Here is a 23,267-nt window from a genome sequence, read left to right as displayed (position 1 = left end):
AGGTTCCTCAAAAAATTAAAAATAGAACTACCCTAAGACCCAGCAATTGCACTATAGGTATTTATTTATTTATCCAAGGGATGCAGGTATACTATTTCAAAGGGGCACATACACCCCAATGTTTATAACAGCACTACCAACAATAGTCAAGTATGGAAAGAGCCCAAATGTCCATCAATGGATAAGTGGATAAAGATGTGGCATATATATACAATGGAGTATTACTCAGCAATCGAAAAGAATGAAATCTTGCCATTTGCAACTATGTGGATGGAACTAGAGGGTATGATGCTAAGCAAAATCAGTCAATCAGAGAAAGACAAATATCTTATGAACTCACTCATATGAGGAAAGCTTAGCATGGCTAAGCTGTAGCATCCTGCAAAGAGTACAGAGGTGGGGCAGTGGCAAGGGATAAGGCAGTGAAGATTCATTGGGACTATCCGTGAGGGACTAAAATGCCTTGCTAAGTAGTCTAGGCATTATTTTGCAGGAAATGAGTCACCAATAATAATTTTTAAAGGATGTAAGATTGTCTTTACAAACTGCCCCAGTCATGCTGCCAAAAGTTGTCTAAGAATACAAAGTTTGGTAATTTCATCAGATCTCCTGGTTCCTGGGGAACAGGAGTAAAATATATTCCTGAGAAAATTCTGCTCTGCGATCGAATATTAGCAATACATAATGTAATATACTGTGATTGACCAATGGATAAGCTCTAAATATTATATATTAAATAGGAATAATAAACATGTGAAATGAGTACCCTACTACAATCCCTTCCATCTTAAAAGATTTATGACTCTAATAACTAGTGAATAAGTGATCTAATTGGTATCTTAACAAACAATGTTTAATAGAGCACTTTCCGTTAGAAGAAATAGATGTGCAGCAAAAAATAGTAATGAGTAATAAATATAATAAAACAATATCTAAACCTATAATTACCTTTTAAAATTTGACATACTATTATATATTTTTTCTATAATCGTTTTTCGTTTGAATGTATTAAAGTTTCCTTTAGAATTCAGTTTGTTCCACTTGGTAAACTCTCCTGTCCCATCCTGTGAGAGTACATAAAGGACCCAATAGTACATATTTCCCAGTGTCTGTGGGGCTCCTTACTCCTGGCATCTTCAGCACCTGCTCTCAATCCTCTCTCCTGGTTAAAGCAAAGGCAATTTTTAAGCTGATGCTCTGTGTTCCAAGTTCACACCCACTTCTCTACCTATTTCTTTTACAGTATAGTCTCCTTAATGTATCTATAAACTTATTAAATCCACAAATACAATCACAAAATATAATTTTGTCCCAATTCTCATTTTACATATAAGGACAAAAAGACCTAGGGATAGTGAAGGATTTAGACTTGGAGTTTGTTCAAGACCATGATAGCCAAACAGTGACAGAACCAAGACTTTAAAAACCTTTCCTTTACTCCATGTAGACTGTGTTTCCACATCAGTGAGTCAGAAGTCAGGAAATGGACCTATCAGTGGGCATGCTATCAGCACTTCCCAAAGGTTGATTGGATAATTGGAGAATGGTTGAAGAGCTGGATGAAAATCAGAGTTCTCACAGAAACTAGTCTCCAACCAGAAAAGATGGTCCTGGTCAAGGCCAAAAGAGGGGCCATTGCCAAGTGGGACTTATTGGTTCAACAGATGTCTATGGAACATAAATACTATCAATACTATCAAGTACTGGATACAATACCCTAAGGTACTGTTCTAGATTTCAGGAAGACAGTACTAATGAAACAGATAAAAATCCCTGCCTTCATAAAGAAAATGAGAAAAAGAAAATAAGCAAAATAAGTCTCTGTACATTGTAAGGATTATATGTGTGTTACACAGACACACAATGTATGTGTATATGTATGTATATATGTATGTATGTATGTATGTATGTATGTATGTATGTAAGATGGATGGACCTGAGTAATAAGTGCTAAGGAGGAAAGTAAAATGGGGATGGGGTGAAATTTTATATGAAGTGGGCAAGAAAGGCCTCACTGAGATGACTTAAGTAAACAGTTGAAGGAGTGAGGGCTCAGCTGCATGAGCATCTGCACATTATACACAGCGGGAGTGCCACCATTGAGCTGACAGTGTCTGGAATGGCCAGAGTGATGAGCACAGGGGCAGTGGAAGATGAAGCTAAAGAGGGGAGGTAGAGGAGAAATTATGTAGGCCTTGTCATTTTGGCAAGGACTTTAGATTTTACTGAAGACAAAAAGCCATCTGTTTTCAATGTCCTCACTCATTTCCTTTTACTTACTTTCAGTTAAATTACACAATTTATGTTTTTGCAGATTCACCATGGCCAGTGTTGAAATGAGCCTGCTTAGAACCAAGGACAGATCTATAGGCATCCATTAGGAGGCCATTGTAGTAATCCAGGTGACATTGGATGTGGCTTGGATAAGAGTGGTTGTAACACAGAAGGGGATGAATGCCAGGTTCTGGATATATTTTTAAGATTGAACCCACAGGATTCACCAAAAGACTAGTCATGGGTGTGAGACAGAAAGGTAAGTCATAGATGATAGCAATATTTTTTAAGTTTATTTATTTTTGAGAGGGAAAGAGAAAAAGCAGTGTGCATGTGAGCAGGGGAGGAGCAGAAAGAGAGGGAGAGGGAAAATCTCAAGCTGGCTCTGCATTGTCAGCACAGAGCCCAAGGTGAGGCTTGAACCCATGAACCATGAGATCATGACCTGAACCAAAATCAAGAGTCAGATGCTTAACTGACTGAGCCACCCAGTTACCATGATATCAAGATTTTTAACCCGAGAAACTGTGATAGGCCAGTCTTACCTGTATACAAATACCTTTAATACCTGCTGAGGACCAAGGTCGACGCAGGAGGCATGCTGTGTGGATCTGCTAGTCCAGGAAGAACAACCTAAGTCTAAGCCCCTAGTCCCAAATATCTCCACAAAGAAAAGTGGGGCCTCTGGCATTCCATTACTGAAGGACTTTGTAAAAGAGAGATTTGGCTGTGCCCCACTGGACTGATCTGGTCTTATACTACTTGATGTGTTACTATTGATAATTAAGATGTACTGGGAATTGTGCTGGATATAGAGCCAAGACCTCCTGAGCTCTGACCCTGGTTTCTCCACTAGCCTGCTGTGTGCCTTTGGACTAACTCACTTACCCTCTAGGAGTCTTATTTGCCTCAACTGTACAGTAGTGGCAACAGTACTACCCTGTCTGCCTCTCAGAGGTTCTCAGAAGCCTAAAAGAGGTAATGTGGGTGAACATGCCTTATAAGGTAAATACATTTTAATGCACAAAATAAGCTGCTGTTTATATCCATCTGCCCCTCCAAATCTACTTTCTATCCTTCTTCACTCTTGTGCTGTGGGAAATTAACATATAAGGACCACATCAACAGGCTCCCTTGACCTCAAGTTGGATTGATCTAATTAGGAGTCCTTGCAAGAGTTGGGAAAGCAGGTGGAGAGTGAGCTTGGGATTATCTACTCCCTTTGAGCTCTCTGGCCAGATTGCTGAGAACTGATCATATATTTTTAGTGACAGTTATAGTTCTTGCCAAGTGCCCTACTCCATACAGCTCTTTCTCTCCTGGTTCTGTTAACTGCTCCCTCTCCTCAATTTTTCAGGCCTAGGAGAGAAAAAAGTAACTCACCCTTACTGACCCTGAGGTGTTGCACTATCTCCTATGGTTTTCCTAACCTCCTGCACTTTCCCTTGTAAGTAGTCCCTTGTTATTGGGCTTTCATCTGTTACTCAACTTGACTCTGCCATTTGGTTTCTGTGAAGATCTAAAGTATACAATTATCAAGCTATGGCCCTTATCTCTGGTGATTCTTCAGGATAGTCCCATGCTTTTATCTAATGTTTTGGGCTAAGAATAAATTCCTACTAATTGGCTATCTCCTTGATGGTTATTCTAGGAAAGGGAGATTCCGTTTTTCAATACATAATGTTTGGAACAGAATTCTCAGTAGAACACTCTGAGGGTTATGATTTGGGGAAATTCCACATAAGGGGAAATTAAGGAAGAAATAAAAGGTAGATGTTGACCACTGCCCCACTTCCATTCTACTTTAGATTTTTGGCTCATTCTTCTGAGGTTGTATAGCTTTTTCCTAAGAGATCAACCAATTCTTCAATACTTGAAGAGTGATGCGAGTAATTATATCATTAACTTAACCAGTATAGTGACCAGATAAGATTTTTGGTCAGTCAGGCATAATCTTCCACATACTAAACCATTTCTGTCAGCTAAGGCCTACCTTGCAGATTTCCCTCTGGGCTCTGGGAATCCAGGGGTTTTCATCCCCGGAAGGCAACATCTCCTTCAGGCCTTCAATGGTTTGGGATCTTAGTGGTAGGCATGGGCCAATCTGTTCATTCAGGTAGAGTTCACATATTCTGTTGCCCAGCATGTGCTGAAAGACAGTATTCCCAGTCTTCCTGTTACTTATCAGGACACTGAGGAAATGGTGCAGGTCCTGCCAGAGGTCTAGGAGTTGGATCTCCACTTTCAAATTCTGCTTTTTCAGGTAGTCCCGGAAGGGACCCCCTGCACAGCCATCAGCACACAAAGCCCAGTGGGTGTACCCTAAGGAGATGCTTTGCTTGATGACCTCCTTGACTGTCATCTGCGGGCAGTCATTGATGATGGGGGTGACAGTCCTCAGGTGTGTAGATAACGCTGTCTCAAAGAGGCCCTCCATGTGGAGGTGGCTCTTAGATTTCTTCTTCATGCTGGATTTCTTGACACAGAGAATATCCTTTTTCAGGGGACTGATTATTCTCTCCTTTGAAGAATTCACTTTCGGGGAGGGCATTTGTGGATGTTTGTATTTGTATGTGTCTTTCTCCTGAGAACACGCATCCTGGAGGAGCATAATGTTGGTTTCTGGCCTGGTATCTATTTCCAGTATAAAGCCATGGTCTATCAACTGCCACATCCTCCTCTTGGTCTTCTTGCTTGAGTACCGCTTCTGGGGTTGGTGGCACTTCTTGATGCTCATGTTTAGAGGGAGTTCTCCTATGTGACTACAGCAAATACTGTACAGACGAGTCTCATATTCCTGCAGAAGGCCTTGGCATGATTCCACTTTGGCCATAATCGTCATGGCATGGGTGTAAAAGTTGGGGAGCCAATAGCTCTGAAGTTTGAACAGAGCTACTTTCTGCATGTGGCTCAAGATCTCCCTCCTGGTGGTTGATTGGTTCGGATGCCAGATGGAGAGGTTCAGGAGGGACTCTGGAAAAAATAGAAAGACATGAAGGATGAAAATGATGTAGTGGTGGCAATGAGAAACAATGAAACCTGGCCATGTATAGCAACATGGATGGACCTTGAGGGTGTTATGCTGAGCGAAATAAGTCAGGCAGAGAAGGACAAATATCGTATGTTTGCACATATAGGAGGATTAGGAGGAACTTGACGGAGGAACAAGGGGGAGAAGAAGGGCGGAAATGGTGGGGGAAAGAGAGAGAGGCAAACCATGAGAGACTCTTGAATGCTGACAAAAACTGAGGACTGATGGATGTGGGGGGGAGGGGGGGATGGGCATGGAGGAGGGCACTTTGGGGATGAGCACTGAGTGTTATGAGGAAACTAATTTGACAATAAACTATTTATAAAAAAAAAAAAAAGAAAATGATGTAGTGGTCGTGATGATAATGACGTTGGGAGAGGTTTTTTGAATTTTTCCAAATGTTGTTATGTATAGTATTTCATTTGTTCTTCATGCAACCCTGGAGTATGTACAGGACAAATATATCGTAAACATGTTTTTAGGGGTTTTCTCAGGGAAGTGAGCTCTTTCTCTGATTACCTTCCCATCCTCCCACAGAAATAAGCCAGTTTATGGGATGCCTTAAATTATTTTTTAGACAATTGTATGTTATTGTAAAGAAAAGCAAATGAACAAGAAAATATGTTTAAAAATAATAGGAATGTGGAGGCGCCGGGGTGGCTGAGTCTGTTAAGTGTCTGACTTCGGCTCAGGTCATGGTCTCACGGTTTGTGGGTTCGAGCCCCGTGTTGGGCTCTGTGCTGACAAAGCCTGGAGCCTGTCTTTGGATTCTGTAACTCTGTCTCTCTCTGACCCTCCCCTGCTCACGCTGTCTCTATCTCTCTCTCTCAAAAATAAATAAAACATTTATAGAAACCAACTTGACAACAGACTATTTTAAAAATTAATTGATTAATTAATTAATTAAAGTAATGTACCTCTGAATGGGATTTTTCAGAGTCAGATCTACTTGAAGGAAGGGATTTAGACTGGATAGTTTGAAGGAGTCATTACCAGCCCTGATTTTAATGTCATAAATTCTCAGTTATCTCTATGAATAGAGGAGTGTGACCAATCTCAAACCACAAATCTTCTGGAGCATACCCGTATTTGGGTCAGGAATGCCTCCTTACTTAATAAATAAATAATTTTGAATGAATCTGATGTTCTAGAGTAGAGGCTGGCAAACCTGTAAAAGGCCAGGTAGTGAATATATTCAGCTTTGTGAGCTCTATGCAGTCCCTGCTGCACAGTTTTCTTCTTTAGCTCTTAAAAATGTTAAAACATTCTTAGCCCATAGGCTATATGCACTATGTTTTGCCTGTGAGCTGTATTTTGTTCTAGGGAATCTCTTTTTTAAAAAAGAGATGCCATGCAGTCTCAGAAGATGCAGGATCTATTTAACTACACTGTCCCAATTTGTCTTCATTCCTTCCAGTCAATCTTCACTGGTGAGTAATATCTCAGGAAGAAGCACATACCAGCCTAAGGGCACTAGTCTCTTGGAACTCTTCCCTGTTAAGGGTTCCCATGGCATCTCTGATACATAGAAAATGGAGAGAGTAGATGCCTACAAAAGGATTGATTAGTTTGTTTGTTCATTTCCCAGTGATTTCACTTCACATATGCTTTATGATTCTTACTGATGTTCATGTTGCAAAGAGTCACTACTCTTGAGCCCTCCTGTAAATGGGTAGCCTTCAGCACAAGGAGGAGGGACAGATAGTGATCTCTCATTTCCAGGTCCATCTCATCTATGCTCAAGATCTTCTCAGCAAGGATCCAGAAATCCACCAGCTCTTCACCTACAGATTAAACAGGGCAAGCACAGTGCTACACCCCAATGTTGCCCCTTTAGAGGTTACATCTGGGTGTAGCAGCTAATACCACTCCCCACCACCAGTCTGCTCTATTGCCTCAAATATTACCATTAGTCACTTCTTTGGGTTCAGGCATCATTCCTAGTAATGTCGTAATGTGGGGGCAGATGGAGGCATGGGGAGAAGGGACTTAATGGATACGGATCTTGTGTGACTTTTCTTGTTGTTGTAAGGAAAACTCACTTTAGGGAAAACTGAAAGACTCTGAGAATGAATCATGAGACACTTGAATTTTCCAAAAAATGAAGATTAGAAGAAAAAAGAACATTTCCTCTATCATGGACCCAGAATAGCCAAAAGAAGGATAATAGAGCCTAAAGATGCCAAAGGCGATGCTCCTTGTTTCACAACTTTGCCAGGGCTGGAGTCTGAGTGACAAACCAAAAGATAGCCTGTTTAGGGGCACCTGGGTGGCTCAGTCAGTTGAGTGTCCAGCTTTGGCTCAGGTTATGATCCCGCAGTTTGTGGGTTTGAGCCCCGCATCAGGCTCTGTGCTGACAGCTCAGAGCCTGGAGCCTGCTTCAGATTCCATGTCTCCCTCTCTCTCTGCCCCTGCCTTGCTCATGCTCTGTCTCTCTCTGTCTCAAAAATAAATAAACTATTAAAAAATTAAATTAAAAGAGATAGCCTGTCTATTTCTTCTCTACCTGCTCCCTGGAAATCCAGGATTTCACCCTTAAACTAGGGCTTGTCCTTGGATGAAGTTTAATGCTGCTGAACTGGAGTGTCAGCTAGTGCTAGCTGCTCACCTCCCAGCACTCATCAACCACTGAACTCAATGGAACAGAAAGCAGTGCATGTGAACACTTCTGCTATAGGGATTTGTTTATTTATTTGTTCCTTGTCTGTCTCCCCACCACTGTAATAGCTTTAAGAAGTAGGGATTTACAGTTCTTGTTCACAGAGGCTGCCATACAGTGATGCTCAACAAACATTGTTAAGTGAATAGATGGATGGATGGATGGATGAATGAATGAACAAAATAAAAGGACTCTTTACTTTTACCCTAACTTACACAGTGGACCCATTTTCAAAGACTTTTACACAAACTACAGTATAAAACATTTGTTTCCATTATGGGTACATTACTGTCAATAAGTGTTTTGGGGCATTCTGGAAGCTGTTAAGAACTTGCAAGGACTCCAGGAACAACTCCAAGAACCTACCTGTACTGCCCTTGAGGTAGGTACAGAAGCGCCACATCCCTCTGACGCCACCAATGCACTTCTGGAGTAGCCACTGGTCTGCTTTTTTCCATCTCAACATCTTGGCTGCCAGGAAAAGTCCATGGTGTGAGAGAGAGGGAGAGAGAATGAGCTCTTCTCCCAGCCCCTCTCTCAGCCTTGCACACAGCTAGATCCCCATTCACTCAGGGTGAATGAGGAAAAATCGTGGCCATTTAGATGAGTTGGGTTAGGAGTATGTGGTATTTTTGAAGGTAGGAAATAGACCCTCTACTGACATATGAGGGACCCACAGGTACAGTACAATCCACAGATCAAAAACACCACCCAAGACTCCTTGCCTTCTATAATCCCCACCTGACAGTGATTTTGCCAATCCAATTTTCCCAAATGTATATATTGAAGAAAGGAGATGTGCATATTTGGTACCTTGTTATATTTTGCTCAATGTAAATCCCCTGAATCTTGACTTTCCCCCAGGGTGGAACATAGTTTCCTTTGGTTAGTTGAATCAAGAATCAAATTATCGATTCAACCCTAGATGGAAATTTTATTAATTCATTCTTTTAACAAATATTTATTAAATGTCTACTACTTAGTATCATTCTAGATGTTTGGGATACATTAGCAAACAGAAAATCCCTGCCCTCAAGGAGCTTACATTCTGGTGAAGGAGACAGAGATAATAAGCAATAAGCCTAATAAGTACATTATCTAGTAAGGTTGAAGGTTATAAGCACTACAGAAAAAAAAGGGAAGGTAAAAGAGAGTAAGGCAGTTGGGATTGCTAGGACAAGAGTTGGATGAGTGGCATTAGGGTCATCAGGGTAGCATCTTCTAAGGAGGTGGGATTTGCACAGAGATTTGAAGAAGGAAGAGAGGGAGCCAGTGTGGATATATTGAGAAAGCATTTCCAGGCAAAGTGAACAGCCAGTGCAAAGCCTTGAAATGAGAATGCATTTGGGAGGATTTTTGAGGAACCGCAAGCAGGCCAAGTGTAACTGAAATCGAGTAAGCAATGGAGGGAGTAGGAGGAGATCAGATCCTAAAAGTAATGGACCTGCATCTCAAGGACTCTGAAGACCTAGAGATATAAGGGCGTTAGATTTCACACTGAGATGGGAGTCATTGGTGGGGGTACGGAGCAGCCAATAGAGGATTTACATGGCCTGAATTAAGTTTTAAAAGCCTCTCTCTGGGTGCCTATGTGGCTCAGCTGGGTAAGCATCTGACTCTTGGTTTCAGCCCAGGCCATGATTTCACAGTTTATGCGTTTGAGCCCTGCTTTGGGTTCTGCACTGACAGAGCGGGCCCTGCTTGGGACTCTTACTCCCTTCTCTCTGCCCCTCCCCTGATCATGCTTTCTCTCAAAAAATTATTATTATTATTATTATTATTATTTGTTTTAAAGGCTCTCTCTGGCTGCTGTGAGCAGGAGAACAAGAGCAGAAACAAGAAGACTAATTAAGAGATGATTCAGCAGCCAGGTGAGAAATTGTGGTGGCTTAGACCAGGTGGTAGCAATGAAAGTGGTGAGCTGTGTTTGATTCTGGATATATTTTAGGCAGTTTTGCCATGTTCTGTGTCCACCATAACTTTCTCACTTCTGGCTGCAGTGAGACAAATAGCACACACAGCCTATCTGATTCCTGCTTATTGCTCTAATACCAATTTTTCAGCCTAAACTTTCACCTACTGCTGCAGTACAAGCTCAGGCACCCTCACATCTAAGTCTACAAAGGTGACCAGTATTTGTAAATTACAGTAGGACTGACAGGCACAGGATCATTATGCAACCTGGCTTTGTATATTTCTCCACATGTGCGCGCGCGCGCACACACACACACACACACACACACACACACACCCTCATGCTTACCTCCTTCTGGGGACTTAATGAAACTGATGAGCTCCTGACAGAGAATATAATGGAAACACAAGTTGGTTTTACAGAAGAAAGGTAACCGGTATTTTTCCAACCAGGTCAATAATCCTTTGTACTTTGCAATCTAGAGTACAAACAAAATGGGAACAGAAAAGAGAAATGGAATTGAACTGCTAAGAAATGCAGCTTAGCCAGTGGCAATAAATAACTTTACGCCTGCAGTATCTGGCCCACAGGGGAGGTGTGCTGATTACAAATAGTATGTAAGAGGAGTGAAGGCCTGAGCCGAGGCTCCCAAAGGAGTGAATAAATTGGTAGGAAGGAAAAGGCTTGGTCTTTCATTAAAAAATTTTTTCTTATTCCTGGGTGAAGTTGTTTAAGAAAACATCTAAGTCTTGCTAGATAGAAGAGAAGCAGAAGAAATGTTGGTCTGAGGTGTCAAGTCAACTCTATTCAATTTGCTTCTTTGTAAGCACAATTAAAATTTCTCACAGTTCCTTACCTATATCAGATGCACAGCATGTACAAAAACACACAAAGGGGCATCTGTGTGGCTCAGTCAGTTGAGCATCTGACTCTTGATTTCGGCTCAGGACATGATCTCACAGTTCATGAGTTCAAGCCCCACATCAGGCTCTGTGCTGAACAAATGGAGCCTGTTTGGGATTCTCTATCTCCCCGCCCCCCATCAAAAACAAATAAATATAACATTAAAACACACACATACACACACACAAAGACTCACATTACATTTAACATCATTTAGAGTATATGTTGGATCCCTGAGGGATTGAGCCACCAGAGAAGGGAGAACATAAAATTTTTCTTTTTGCCTGTACCTTCCACTCCTCTTCACCCATTTTTCCCATTCTCCCATCCACTTCCCATCTGGCAACCACCAGTTTGTTCTCTGTATTTATGGGTTTGTTTCTTTGTTTATTTCTTTATTTGTTCATTTGTTTTGGTTTTTAGGTTCTGCATGTAATGGAATGCTTTCCCTTAATTTATTTTACTTAGCATAATACCCTCTAGTCCCATTATTTTGTTGCAAATGGCAAGACAAGATCTCATTCTTTTTTATGGCTGAGTAATACTCCAGTGTGTGTGTGTGTGTGTGTGTGTGTGTGTCTGTGTGACATCTTCTTTATCCATTCATCTATTGACAGACACTTGTAGTGCTTCCATATTTTGGGTATTGTAAATAACACATAAACATAGGAGTGTATATATCTTTTCAAATTAGTGTTTTCACTTTCTTCGGGTAAATACCCAGTCATGGAATTACTAGATTTTATAGTAGTTCTATTTTTAATTTTTGAGGAATCTCTATACTGTTTTCCACAGTGGTTGCACCAATTTACATTTTCACCAACAGTGCACAAGGGTTCCTTTTTTCCACATCCTCACCAACACTTGTTATTTCTTGTCATTCTGACAGGTGTAAAGTGGTATCTCATGATGCTCTGATTTGCATTTCCTTGATGATTCTTGATATTGAACATCTTTTCATGTGTCTGTTGGCCATCTGTACATCTTTGTTGAAAAAAATGTCTATTCAAGTCTCTGCCCATTTTTAATTGGATTTCTTTTTTTGGTGTTGAGTTGTATAGTTCTTTATATTTTTTATATTAACCCTTTATTATATATAACATTTGCAAGTATCTTTTCCCTTCACTAGGTTGCCTTTTTGTTTTCCTAATGGTTTCCTTTGCTGTGCAAAAGGCTTTTACTTTGGGTGCACCTGGGTGGCTCAGTCAGTTGAGCGTCCAAATTCAGCTCAGGTCATGATCTCGCAGTTTGTGGGTTTGTGGGTTTGATCTCACAGCTCAGAGCCTGGAGCCTGCTTTGGATTCTGTGTCTCCCTCTCTCTCTGCCCCTCTCCTGCTCATTTTCTGTCTCTCTCTCAGAAATAAATAAAACATTAACAATTTTTAAAAAATAGACATTATAAAAAAATTTTTTAAAGGGTTTTACTTTGGTGTAGTCCTGATAGCTCATTGCTGCTTTTGCTTCCCTTGCCTGAGGGGACATATATACAAATATGATGCTAAGGCCAAGGTCAAAGAGATTACTAATTCTTTCTTTCAGAATTTTTATGGTTTCAGGTCTTACATTTAGGTTTTTAATCCATTTTGAGTTGATTTTTGTGTATGGTATAAGAAAGTGTTTTCATTCTTTTGCATGTAGCTATTCTATTTTCTCAACATTATTTATTAAAGAGACTATCTTTTCTCCACTGTATATTCTTCCCTCCTTTGTTATAGATTAATTTATAAATGTATTTATCCACCATATAAGTGTGGGTTTATTTCTGGGCTCTGTCTCCTATGGATAGACCTATAGATCTATCCAATGGATAGATTTATCCCTAGATCTACCCACATTGATCCACATTGATCTATGTGTCTATTTTTGTGTCAGTATCATACTTTTTTGATTATTATAGCTTTGTAGCATATTTTAAAATCTAGGATTGTGATACCTTCAGTTTTCATCTTCTTTCTCAAGATTGCTTTGGCTTTCTGCAGTCTTTTGTTGTTCCATACACAATTTAGGATTATTTAGGAGTGTTTCTGTGAAAAAATACTATGGTATTTTGCAATACAGATTGGATTGAATCTGTAGATTGCTTAGGGTGGTATGGACCTTTCATAAATATTAACTTTTCCAATCCATGAAAATGGATGGTCTTTCCATTTGTGTCAACTTCAATTTCTTTGATCAGTGTTTTATAGTTTTCAGAGTATAGGTTGTTGACCTCCTTGATTAGGTTTATTCCTAGGTATCTTATCTTTTTTGGTGCAATTGTAAATGCAATTGTTTTCTTAATTTCTCTTTCTCTTATTTCATTATTAGTCTATATAAGCATAACAGATTTATGTTTATTAATTTTATATCCTGCAACTTTACAGAATCCATTTATTACTTCTAATATTTTTAAAAATGTAATTTTTTTGTCAAATTTGCTAACATACAGTGTGTAAAATGTGCTCTTGGTTTTTGGGGCAGATTCCTGTGGTCCATCACTTACATACAACACCTAGTGCTCATCTCAACAAGTACTCTCCTCAATGCCCATCACCCATTTTCCCCTCTCCCCTACCCCCCCATCCTCAGATTGTTCTTTGTATTTAACAGTCTCTTATGGTTTGCCTCCCTCCCTCTCTGTTTGTAACTATTTTTTTCCCTTTCCCTTCCCTCATGGTCTTCTGTTAAGTTTCTCAAGATCCACATGAGTGAAAACATATGGTATCTGTCTTTCTTTGACTGACTTATTTCATTTTATTGATGGAGCCTTTAGGGCTTCATATGTATTATGTCATGTGCAAATAGTGACAGTTTTGCTTCTTCTTTATCAATTTAGATGGCTTTTATTTGTTTTTGTTTTTGTTTTTTATGTGATTGCTGTAGTTAGAACTTCCAGTACTATGTTAAATAAAAGTGGTGAGAGTGGACATTCTTGTCTTGTTCCTGATCTTAGAGGAAAGGTCCCAATGTTTCATAATTGAGTACGATGTTAGCTGTGGGTTTGTCATATATGGCCTTTATTATGGTGAAGTATGTTCCTTTTAAATCAACTTTATTGAGGGTTTTTATCATGAATGATGTTGAATTTTGTCAGATGTTTATTAAGATTATCATATGATTTTTAGCCTTTGTTTTGCTAATGCGGTACATCATATTGATCATTTTGCAAACACTGAATCATCTTTGCATCCACAGAATAAATCCCACTTGTCACAGTAAATGATCCTTTTAATGCATTGCTGATTTCAGTTTGCTAATATTTTGTTGAGAATTTTTACATCTATGTTCCTCAGAGATATTGGCCTGTAGTTACCCCTTTTTGGAGTGTTTTTGTCTAGTTTTGGTATCAAGGTAATGCCAGCCTTATAGAAAAGAAGGTATTTGGAAATTTTCCTTCCTCTTCTATTTCTTAGAATAATTTCAGGATAATAGGTACTAAATTTTCTTTAAATGTTTAGTAGAATTCACCTGTGAATCCATCTGGTTCTGGACTTTGTTGAAAGTTTTTTGATTGCCTATTCAATTTCATCACTAGTAACTATTCTATTCAGATTTTCTATTTATTCCTGATTTGGTTTTGGAAATTATATGTTTCTATGAATTTATCCATTTTTTTATGTTGTCCAATTTTTTGGCATATAATTTTTTATAGTAATCTCTTATAATTCTTTGTATTTCTGTAGTGTTTTGGTTATTTCTTGTCTTTCAAGAAAATAAGGATTTTAAGTTTCAGGGGTTTCCTAGGGAAATCAAATATAGGAATCAGAGTGGAGTGTCTTTCTTAGCTCTTCAGGTCTCAGAGAAAAATAAAATTTTGTTGTAAGGCTTAGAGTGATCTTTCTGATCCCACATGCCACTGGTAGAGCATGCATAAGTCTGAGGTCTACACAGTGTAAAAGGAGAACAAGAAGGGGGGAAAGAAGAAGAGAAAGACAATGGACAAGGAAGACACCTAAAAAGAGAAAAAAAAGATTGGGAGAAAGACATGTTCCTGAAGGAGAATGATATGGTAGTCATTTAATTGCAGAGTGGCACCTTATCTTTATCTATGACTTATATTGCAAATAATCACTAAGTGGCCCATGCACTGCCACTTCCTATCCCACACCCATGGCAGGCATTGCCAATCAATTCTCAGGCTCTTTCTTGCTTACGTGTGGCCCCAGAATTCTTCTAAAATGGTGTTCTAAACATTTCCTACCCAATAATCCAGTGGATATGAAAGATGGATATCATTTGCTGACTAGAAGGTAGAGGAGAGAATTCGCCAACAATTGTCTGTCCAAGTAGTAAAAACACAAAAAGGAGAAATGTGTATGCTGGCTTGATGATGTTTGTCCTACTCACCTGCTTTATAGTTTCTTCCAGAGTCGCTTCTAGGCCTCCTTTCCCTTTTACCTCTCCATCTCTCACCCCACATTTCAAATATAGCTCCCTCTCCCCCCATCCCAAACCGCCTGCCATTCAGTAACCTTACCAAGTCATAAGGTAATTCTGGCCACAAGCTCCACTGTGAATTTTCAACAGCATAAAATGGTGTCTGACCAAAGACCTGCAAAAGAAAGCTAGGAAATAGCCAGAGGAGTAGAACTTCTCTTCATAAATATGCCCCAGTCCAACTGCAGCCCAGGGGAATGGGGTTCCATTGATTTCCTATTTCAAGAGATATTCTTAAATTCATTCCACTAAACCAACTGCCTTGCAGAAAAACACCCAAAATAGAATAAACTGCAAGATTCATTCATCTTTGGGGTCAACTCTGCCCCAAACTGGGAGTTATCTTACCTGTGTACAAAGGCCAAAGCCCATTATATTAAAAGGTATTTACTTTTGTATTGCATTATTAATTTCTGCATGGGTTTAGAGAGTTAGAGCAAATGTTGGAAACCTTTTTTTATAAAGAGAAACAGCTTTGGATTTGCCTAAGCTCTTGAACTGAAGAAAGTAGAGGGGCCTAAGGATATGAGGATTAGTGATATGAGGATCACATTCTAAGTGATGGTATTAAGAGTGTCCAAAATTTATAAATAATTCTAGGTTACTTTCTTGGACTAGGGACTGTGACCTTGGCAACTAGCTTTGAGACTGATGGGGAAGGGCTTCTATGTTTATAGATATCTAAGCTTAGCAGTCTCAACATGGGTATCAACATGTCTCAAAGTACCCCTACATCATTTGTGATGACTAGAGGGGCTGAAGTCTTAGAACATTATGTCAGCCTCCATCTCTCCAGAACTGTCAGCCCCAAATTTTGTCAGTCTGAGACCCTCTCCTTCTGTCCCCTTTGTCCTTGGCTATGAGATACATAAGGAAGGCAATGGTACTGATTGTACTTTACAAATATCAGCCTGTGAATGAGGCTCAGTCCATAGTGACTCCTCACTGCTCTCTGTACTCAGGGTTTGACATGACATGCCCTGCCTGGCATGTGAAGTTGCTTTTATGAGATGTGTGGTGGGACTAAGAAGTTATGAGACTGTGTAGGAATAGTGCATGGAAGCAGTTTCACTATGTGACCTTTGTACCACAGAAAGCATGAGGCCAATGTGGAAAACATGCCATTTATAGAGAGCTCCAGGACTTCCCCAGATGTGTCATGTTTTCTTGGGCAAGTCATTGAACTTCTGGTGTCTATCTCACAGGATGATTATAGAAATTAATGGCCAAAATTTGTAAACTGACAGCAGTATTCAACATGAACTAATATTGTCTCTCTAAATAAACCATAGCTGCCCAAATGGCCAAGGCTTTCTTACATTCTTGGCTGGGATTCTAGTTTCCACATCATTCTCACCTTTTCTAGAACATTATTGTAGACTGCTTAAGTTGTGTTGATGAACTGACTAACTACAATGCCTCAAAATTACTTCTGCAACCTTTCATTAAGACAGTGGCACCACCTTCCACCCAGGCACCTGACTCCTCCCTTCTTGTTATCACCTCCACTTGACATTCAAATAGTGACAAGGTCCTATATTTTTCTTTATAAAAAACATCTCTAATTTGTTCCATTCTCTTCATCCTCTTGCCTTTAAACCCCCATCACTGAAACAACCTCCTAACTGGTTTCCTTGCCTCCATTATGTTCCCCTGATGGCCAAACCTGTGGTCAGACTTCTGTGGAAATAATTTGCACAAATCAAAGTCTGATCACGTTACTCCTTTACTTGAAGCCTCTCAATGGCTCTCCATGACCCTCAGAATGATTTCCAAACTCCTAAGCATGGCCCACCTGCTCTCAGAGGCCTGGCTTAGCCCGTCTTGAAGTTTTATCTCTTGCTGTGTCTTCCTCTCACAACTTTTTCTTCAGACTTAGTTGCTTAGAGTTTCTCCCCAAGTCCCATAGGATTATTTTCCTTGGTGCCTTTACTCACTCTGTTCTGTCAGTAAGTCCTCTGCTTCTTAATACTCGACCCCCCAGTCTTCTCCTCCTACCTCTTTATCCACATTTCCCTCCCTATTTTCTTCCCCAGCCAATTGTCAGCTACATTGTCTCCTTTAAAGACTTGGCTTGTGTCATCTATTCTTTGAAGCCTTTCCTGACCTACCAGGTAGAAATGGTGTCTCCTTCTGATTCACGTGTACTCCAGGGCCTACTAGACACTCCTATCATGTCACACACAACCCTGTTTGCACTCACCTTAAATATTGCTCTCTCACATTAGACGAGGAGTTTCTTGAGAACAGTGACAGCATCATTAATATTTGCACCCCCAGTACTGAGCCCACTGAATGGCACAAAGTAACTACCCAATAAATGTTTGTGGGGTAGCGATAGTACAAAGTGGCTTTTTCCCAGTTGTATGACTTTCACCTTTTTTAAATAAGTGGGTATTCCATGGGAAAGGATACACTGAGCCACAATTTATAAAGCACCAACCTTAAAATATAACCAAAAACTTAAACCAAAAAGGATGTGGGATTCGTCTACGTTTGGCTCTGGTAATATTCTGACATTTGAGATTTATTTTATTTGCAAAGGTGGAGAAAATACGTATTTGGTTTCAGTCAGCAGCTCAACAATTGCTCTGTGCCAAATACCTGGTGAGGGGAGCAGAGCAGAATGAATAATCCATGGTCCCTGTCCTACAGGTTTTCACAGTCTCTCATTCAGTGGAAGACACACACACACACACACACACACACACACACACAACACAAGAGGGTTGCAAAGTGCCAAGGGGCACAGAAGCAGGAAGAAATAATTTCTGATTAGGAGAAGATAGAAATTTCTTAAGAAGAGGATTTAAGCAGAGATTTGAGAAACAGTTAAGACTTTGGTAGGTGGAATTATAAAAACCAACAACACAGCCAAGAAGGGGTGCAGAGGTGAAAGAATGCCAGCCCTATGAGGGTACAGTTGCTGTCACTGCAGCACTGGGTACCAGAGGGTGTGATGGGAAATAACTGTAGATACACAAAGGCACTTAAGGAAGCTGAGGACTTGGGATTTATCAATAATGGGAAACTCCTAGAGATTTTAAAGGAGATTCTGGTTATATTTATTTGCTCAAGTTAAACAGGTTTTGAGTTAGTAAGAAGTTTATTATTTTTTTTTAAAGGCACTCACCTCAGTGAGAATCACTATTCAGCTGTTGCTGAAACATTTGAATTTAATTCTGGGAATACTTACTGGGAGAGAAAGAAATGTGTTGAAAAAATCGGCAAAAATTTCATCTTCTAGCAGAATTATAAGGTTTGTAGAACTGATTATCTCTATATGGGGAGAAAAAAAAACCACCTCATGAACCAGGGTTGCATTCAGGATGAGAAAACGAAACAAGGGAATGGATCATGTCACATGACCAAACCTCAGCATTTGATGACCTTTAGGGTCATCTAACTTGATTTTTCCCTCTCTCCAGGACTCTTCTCTGCAATATCACTCTGCTTAAATACTCCCAGCGGTGGAGAGCTCACAGCATCTGAGGGCTACCCATTCCATTTATGAAGAGATGAAATGAGTAGGGAGATTTTCCTACTGTAAATCGCCTTCTTTTATCTTTTTCCATTTGTAGAAATTCTGCCCTCTGAAGCTCAAGAGAATTCATCTAAGTCCTCTTAAAGGGGACAATGCTTCCATATTCATAAAAACATCACAACCTTCTGTTTACCTCTGACCCCTCTCTGGTTAGTCTATCACTAAGCAATTCTTTAGCCATTCCTCACATGGCCTCCTTTCTGTCTGGGTCCTCTCTCTGTGGCTAAAGTGGCACTTAAAGCCCAAGCACTCTGCATGCTTTCCAGGGAAGAGCATTAGATAACTTTGCCCATATCGTATGTTCTATTAGTGTGGCCAAAACTGAGATTCACTTTGGGTGCTCTCAAATTACACTATTAACTCCATCATCCTTTATTTATGCAGTCATTTTTGGAAACTAAGGGCAGGAATTCACATTTATTCCAGTTGAATTTCAACTTGTTGATTTGGGCCCCCCAAGAGCTTTTCTGAATACTGATTTGGTCATGCAAAGTATTTATTACTCCTCTCAGGCTTGATCATTGTGCTGCCTAAGTCAATCTGAGGAAACGAATGTTGAATATCACAAAGCAAGCATAGATACCATAGGTGAACTCCTCTAAGGTTGCTCTAACTCACTCTCTGTGTTCTTTAACTCACAGTATTCAACTAATGAATAATCCAATTGTTTTACCAATGCTCAGCATTTCCCCATCGAACTCAAAGTTTACAATAAAAGATGTATAAAATGAGCAACATATACACTAGATCAGTCCCATCTCTTGGTCTAGTTAATTGTCTGGTGGGAATAGTCAGCGCCATTCACAATTGCTAGAATGCAGTTATGATAATAAGAAAACTAAACAATCCCCTCAATTACTTTTCCTGACGACTCTTGGTGGTTATTGTTTTTGTGTAATAGAAATAGAAATAGGAACCCAGACAATCAAATATTCTTGTAACAGAATTGATATCAGTTCTTGCCTTTTGCTAGAGAGGTCTCTGTTCTTTTTAGATGCATTCTCTGATCCATATCATCTATTCCACATAGATAATCCAAAATCTAGGTTTTCAGGCTAAACTTCTTTCCTTGGCTCTAGTTCTAAATATCCAATGAGCTATAGGACATCTCTCCACGGACATCCATCAGAACTTCAATCTCAACATTTTCAAAACTGATCTGATCATTTTGCTTTTTACTTTATTCCTAATCTCTGTTACTAGAACCACCACTCATCCAAATGTCTAAATCAGAACCCTGAACATCATCTTTTTGAGAGAGAGAGAGAGCATGAGCAGGGGAAGGGCAGAGAGAGGGAAACACAGAATCTGAATCAGGCTCCAGGCTCTGAACTGTCAGCACAGAGCCTGATGTGGAGCTTGAACTCACAGACTGTAAGATCATGACCTGAGCCAAAGCCATACACTTAACTGACTGAGCCACCCAGGCACCCAGAAATCTGAAAATCATCTTTTAAAAAAAATAGAGTTTATTTATTTATTTTAAGAGAGAGAAGAGCATGTGAGCAGGGAAGGGACATAGAGAGAGGGAGAGAGAGAGAATCCCAAGTAGGCTTTGCACAGTCAGCACGGAGCTGGATGTGGGGCTTGAACCATGAGATCATGACCTGAGCCAAAATCAAGAGTCAGACGCTTAACTAACTGAGCCACCCGGGCGCCCCCTGAAAATCATCTTTGATTACTCCTTTGCTCCGTTTCTCTCCCTCTTAAACACTCCCACAGGCAATGGATGACCATGCTATGTTGTCTCTCTTCCTACATATTTCTAAAATCTATCCTTTCCTCTCTAACTCAATAGGCACTGTCTTATTTCAGGCTCCCATCATCTCTCACCTCGACTTTATGGCATCAGTTTCTTATAATAATCTCCCTGTTTCCTTTCCAAGCACTTTCCACACACTGGCACCATAGTCTTCTGATGTTGTTAAAGCCCTTCAAAGACTACTCGATGTCCTAGAGACTATAAGACTTCACCATATCTGGCTTTTGGGTTGTCTGCCAGTACCATCTCCTACCACACCATACCATGCTGCCTTCTATTTGCCAGTCAAAATATTGTGCCTTCCTGCACATGCTATGCCCTCTCACTTTCAATCTTCATATTTTTGTTCCCATATTCCCATCACCGGAAATGTCCTCTCAACCAGTCTGCTTTGCAAATTGCTAGTCATCCATCAAGAACCAGTTTACATATAATCTTGGTGAACAAACCATGGTAAAATCTACCACAATAGTAAAAATCAATCACTACCTCCCCGCACCATTATTTACATCTCCCATTATTATAATTAACAAGTTGTTTTCATTTATTGATATATCTGTCTTTCTCAGTAGACTAAGCCCTATGAGAGGAGGAAGATGTCTTTTCATCTTTCTTCCGCTAGGCACTAAAAGTGCTTGCATAATGTCTAAGTTCTATAAAAGTTAAATGAATTGTTCTTCTAAGAGATCTTTAGTCTTTTGTGCTTTTGTTCAGTTGTTTGTTCATCATTGATAGAGCCTGGCATGGATTTCTTAATAAGATTATTGAGACAATCTGAATGCAGCAAAGAGGAGTTTGGCAGAAATTTCCCAAATTATTGTGTTCCATAGCTATACTCACTGTTGGCTTGACTATGACAGGGTTTGCCATTAACAAGACTGTCTTAGTGGGGTATAGAAACAAGGCTTTCCATATATTCCCCTTCTTACCTGTTTTGCCTTGAAACTTCCTAATAATTTGGGAAGGCCTTCAACATTCATTCCATACAATACTACTACTAACTTGGGAACAAAAGAAATAATTGGATAACCCCAAACTTCATGCTAGCCTTCTCCCTGAAAGAGACATGACACATGATGGCCCAAACTGCATTTTTCTTCCTACTTCTTAGTTGCCTTACTTGTCTTATGAATGGGGCTCTGTCCTATCCTCAAATGTTGGTTGGCATATTGTAGGGATGGGAGCTGGGGAGAAAAGGAAGAGAAAAGGAAAGCGAAGGGCATTAATAACATAAAAGCCACAGGTGGTATCCCTGAATGACAGATCTGTTAAGACTGGAAAGGTGGGTGGTTTGCCTTATCTAAGGGGGGTTAAAGTCTCAGAGACATCCCTCTTAGAGACTCACCAGCACTGCCCATGTTGCCATGCTTTCCCTGCCACTGTGATTAGTAAGGAGACAGAATTAGTCCCCAAACAATAGAACTCCACACTATGTGAACACACAGTGACACCTTCTCTAAGTGGTTCCAGATTCTATCAGGAAGTGCCTGCTCTTTTATCTCTGGGTACTCAATCTGAAGATAACTCTTTGTTACCTGATCTCCTGAATCTCCTGGAATGTACCAGACTCTTCCTGTACTTGGACTTTTAGTCCATACTATTTGTTATAAGTTGTTGTCGAGTTATAGATCCTGAGTTTCAGCTCTGTCTCCTTAACTTGACTTTATGGCTCGGGTAAGCAAGAATCTGTTCATTTCTTTGTTGTTGTTATTGTTGTTAATGTTTATTTATTTATTTTGTGAGAGAGAAAGACTGGGGGAGGTGCAGAAAGAGAGGGAGAGAAAATCCCAGGCAGGCTCTGCACTGTCAGCACAGAGCCCAATGAGGTGCTTGATCTCACAAACCATGAAATCATGACCTCAGCCAAAATCAAGAGTTGGACATTTAACTGACTGAGCCACCCACCACCCCATGTTAATTTCTTTCTTTTTTTTTTTAATTTTTTAAAATGTTTTATTTATTTCTGAGAGAGAGAGAGACAGCGTGAGCAGGGGAGGGTCAGAGAGAGAGGGAGACACAGAATCGGAAGCAGGCTCCAGGCTCTGAGCTGTCAGCACAGAGCCTGATGCAGGGCTCAAACCCATGAGCCGTGAGATCATGATCTGAGCCAAAGTCAGATGCTTAACCGACTGAGCCACCCAGGTGCCCCATGTTAATTTCTTTCTTTTTTAAAATTCTTTTTAATGTTTATTTTTGAGACACACACACACACACACACACACACACACACACACACACACACACACCAGTGAGAGCAGGGGAGAGGCAGAGAGAGGGGGAAACAGAATCTGAAGCAGGCTCCAGGCCCTGAGCTGTCAGCACAGAGCCTGACGCAGGGCTCAAACTCACAAACCATGAGATCATGACCTGAGCCTAAGTCAGACACTTAACTGACTGAGTCATCCAGGTGCTCCTTGTTTATTTCTAATGTGCCTTTTGAATCTAATATCCTTCTAGAAATTTAACAGCTACTCAGTGTATGTTTAATGACGTATCTTCCAGATAAGCTGGCAAATTCAACCTAATATCCAAGTGTGTTTTCCATCCCCTTTCCTTCTTCCCAAATACTTTCTCCTCTAGTTGGCTATGGGTTACTTTATAATCCATTGGCTTTTAAAGGTATAGAATAAACATTAATTGAATGTTTTCCATGAGGAAGAAGTTAGACTAGGTGTTTATACTTTGTTTTCATTTAATTCTTACCCTCAGAAAATAGAGATTATTACCTCCTTTTTACTGAAAGATAGTTGAGTGAGACACTGA

At 40.1% G+C, this 23,267-nt stretch overlaps 1 protein-coding gene across 1 annotated transcript in view; it reads right to left on the bottom strand.

The window, feature by feature from the left end:
* The window catches only part of LOC120243235 (regulator of G-protein signaling protein-like), a gene marked incomplete at its 3' end in the record, with an annotated part of 33,251 nt that extends 11,380 nt beyond the window's left edge, over nucleotides 1–21,871 (bottom strand). Inside the window, exons 1-7 of the mRNA XM_039249316.1 lie at nucleotides 21,850–21,871; nucleotides 18,395–18,477; nucleotides 15,239–15,313; nucleotides 10,228–10,357; nucleotides 8,331–8,435; nucleotides 6,928–7,089; nucleotides 4,268–5,247 (exon numbers count right to left, since the gene is read on the bottom strand). Coding sequence (XP_039105247.1) covers nucleotides 4,268–5,247; nucleotides 6,928–7,089; nucleotides 8,331–8,435; nucleotides 10,228–10,357; nucleotides 15,239–15,313; nucleotides 18,395–18,477; nucleotides 21,850–21,862 — 1,548 coding nt within the window. The remainder of the gene's footprint in view (nucleotides 1–4,267; nucleotides 5,248–6,927; nucleotides 7,090–8,330; nucleotides 8,436–10,227; nucleotides 10,358–15,238; nucleotides 15,314–18,394; nucleotides 18,478–21,849) is intronic.
* Between the last annotated feature and the right edge of the window lie 1,396 nt (nucleotides 21,872–23,267).

The sequence above is a fragment of the Hyaena hyaena genome, unplaced genomic scaffold (genome assembly GCF_003009895.1).
Source record: "Hyaena hyaena isolate Hyena2069 unplaced genomic scaffold, ASM300989v1 scaffold_337, whole genome shotgun sequence".
In the NCBI taxonomy this organism is placed as follows: domain Eukaryota; kingdom Metazoa; phylum Chordata; class Mammalia; order Carnivora; family Hyaenidae; genus Hyaena; species Hyaena hyaena.
The sequence above is the reverse complement of the archived record's forward strand: the minus strand, read 5'-3'. Positions and strand labels throughout refer to the sequence as shown.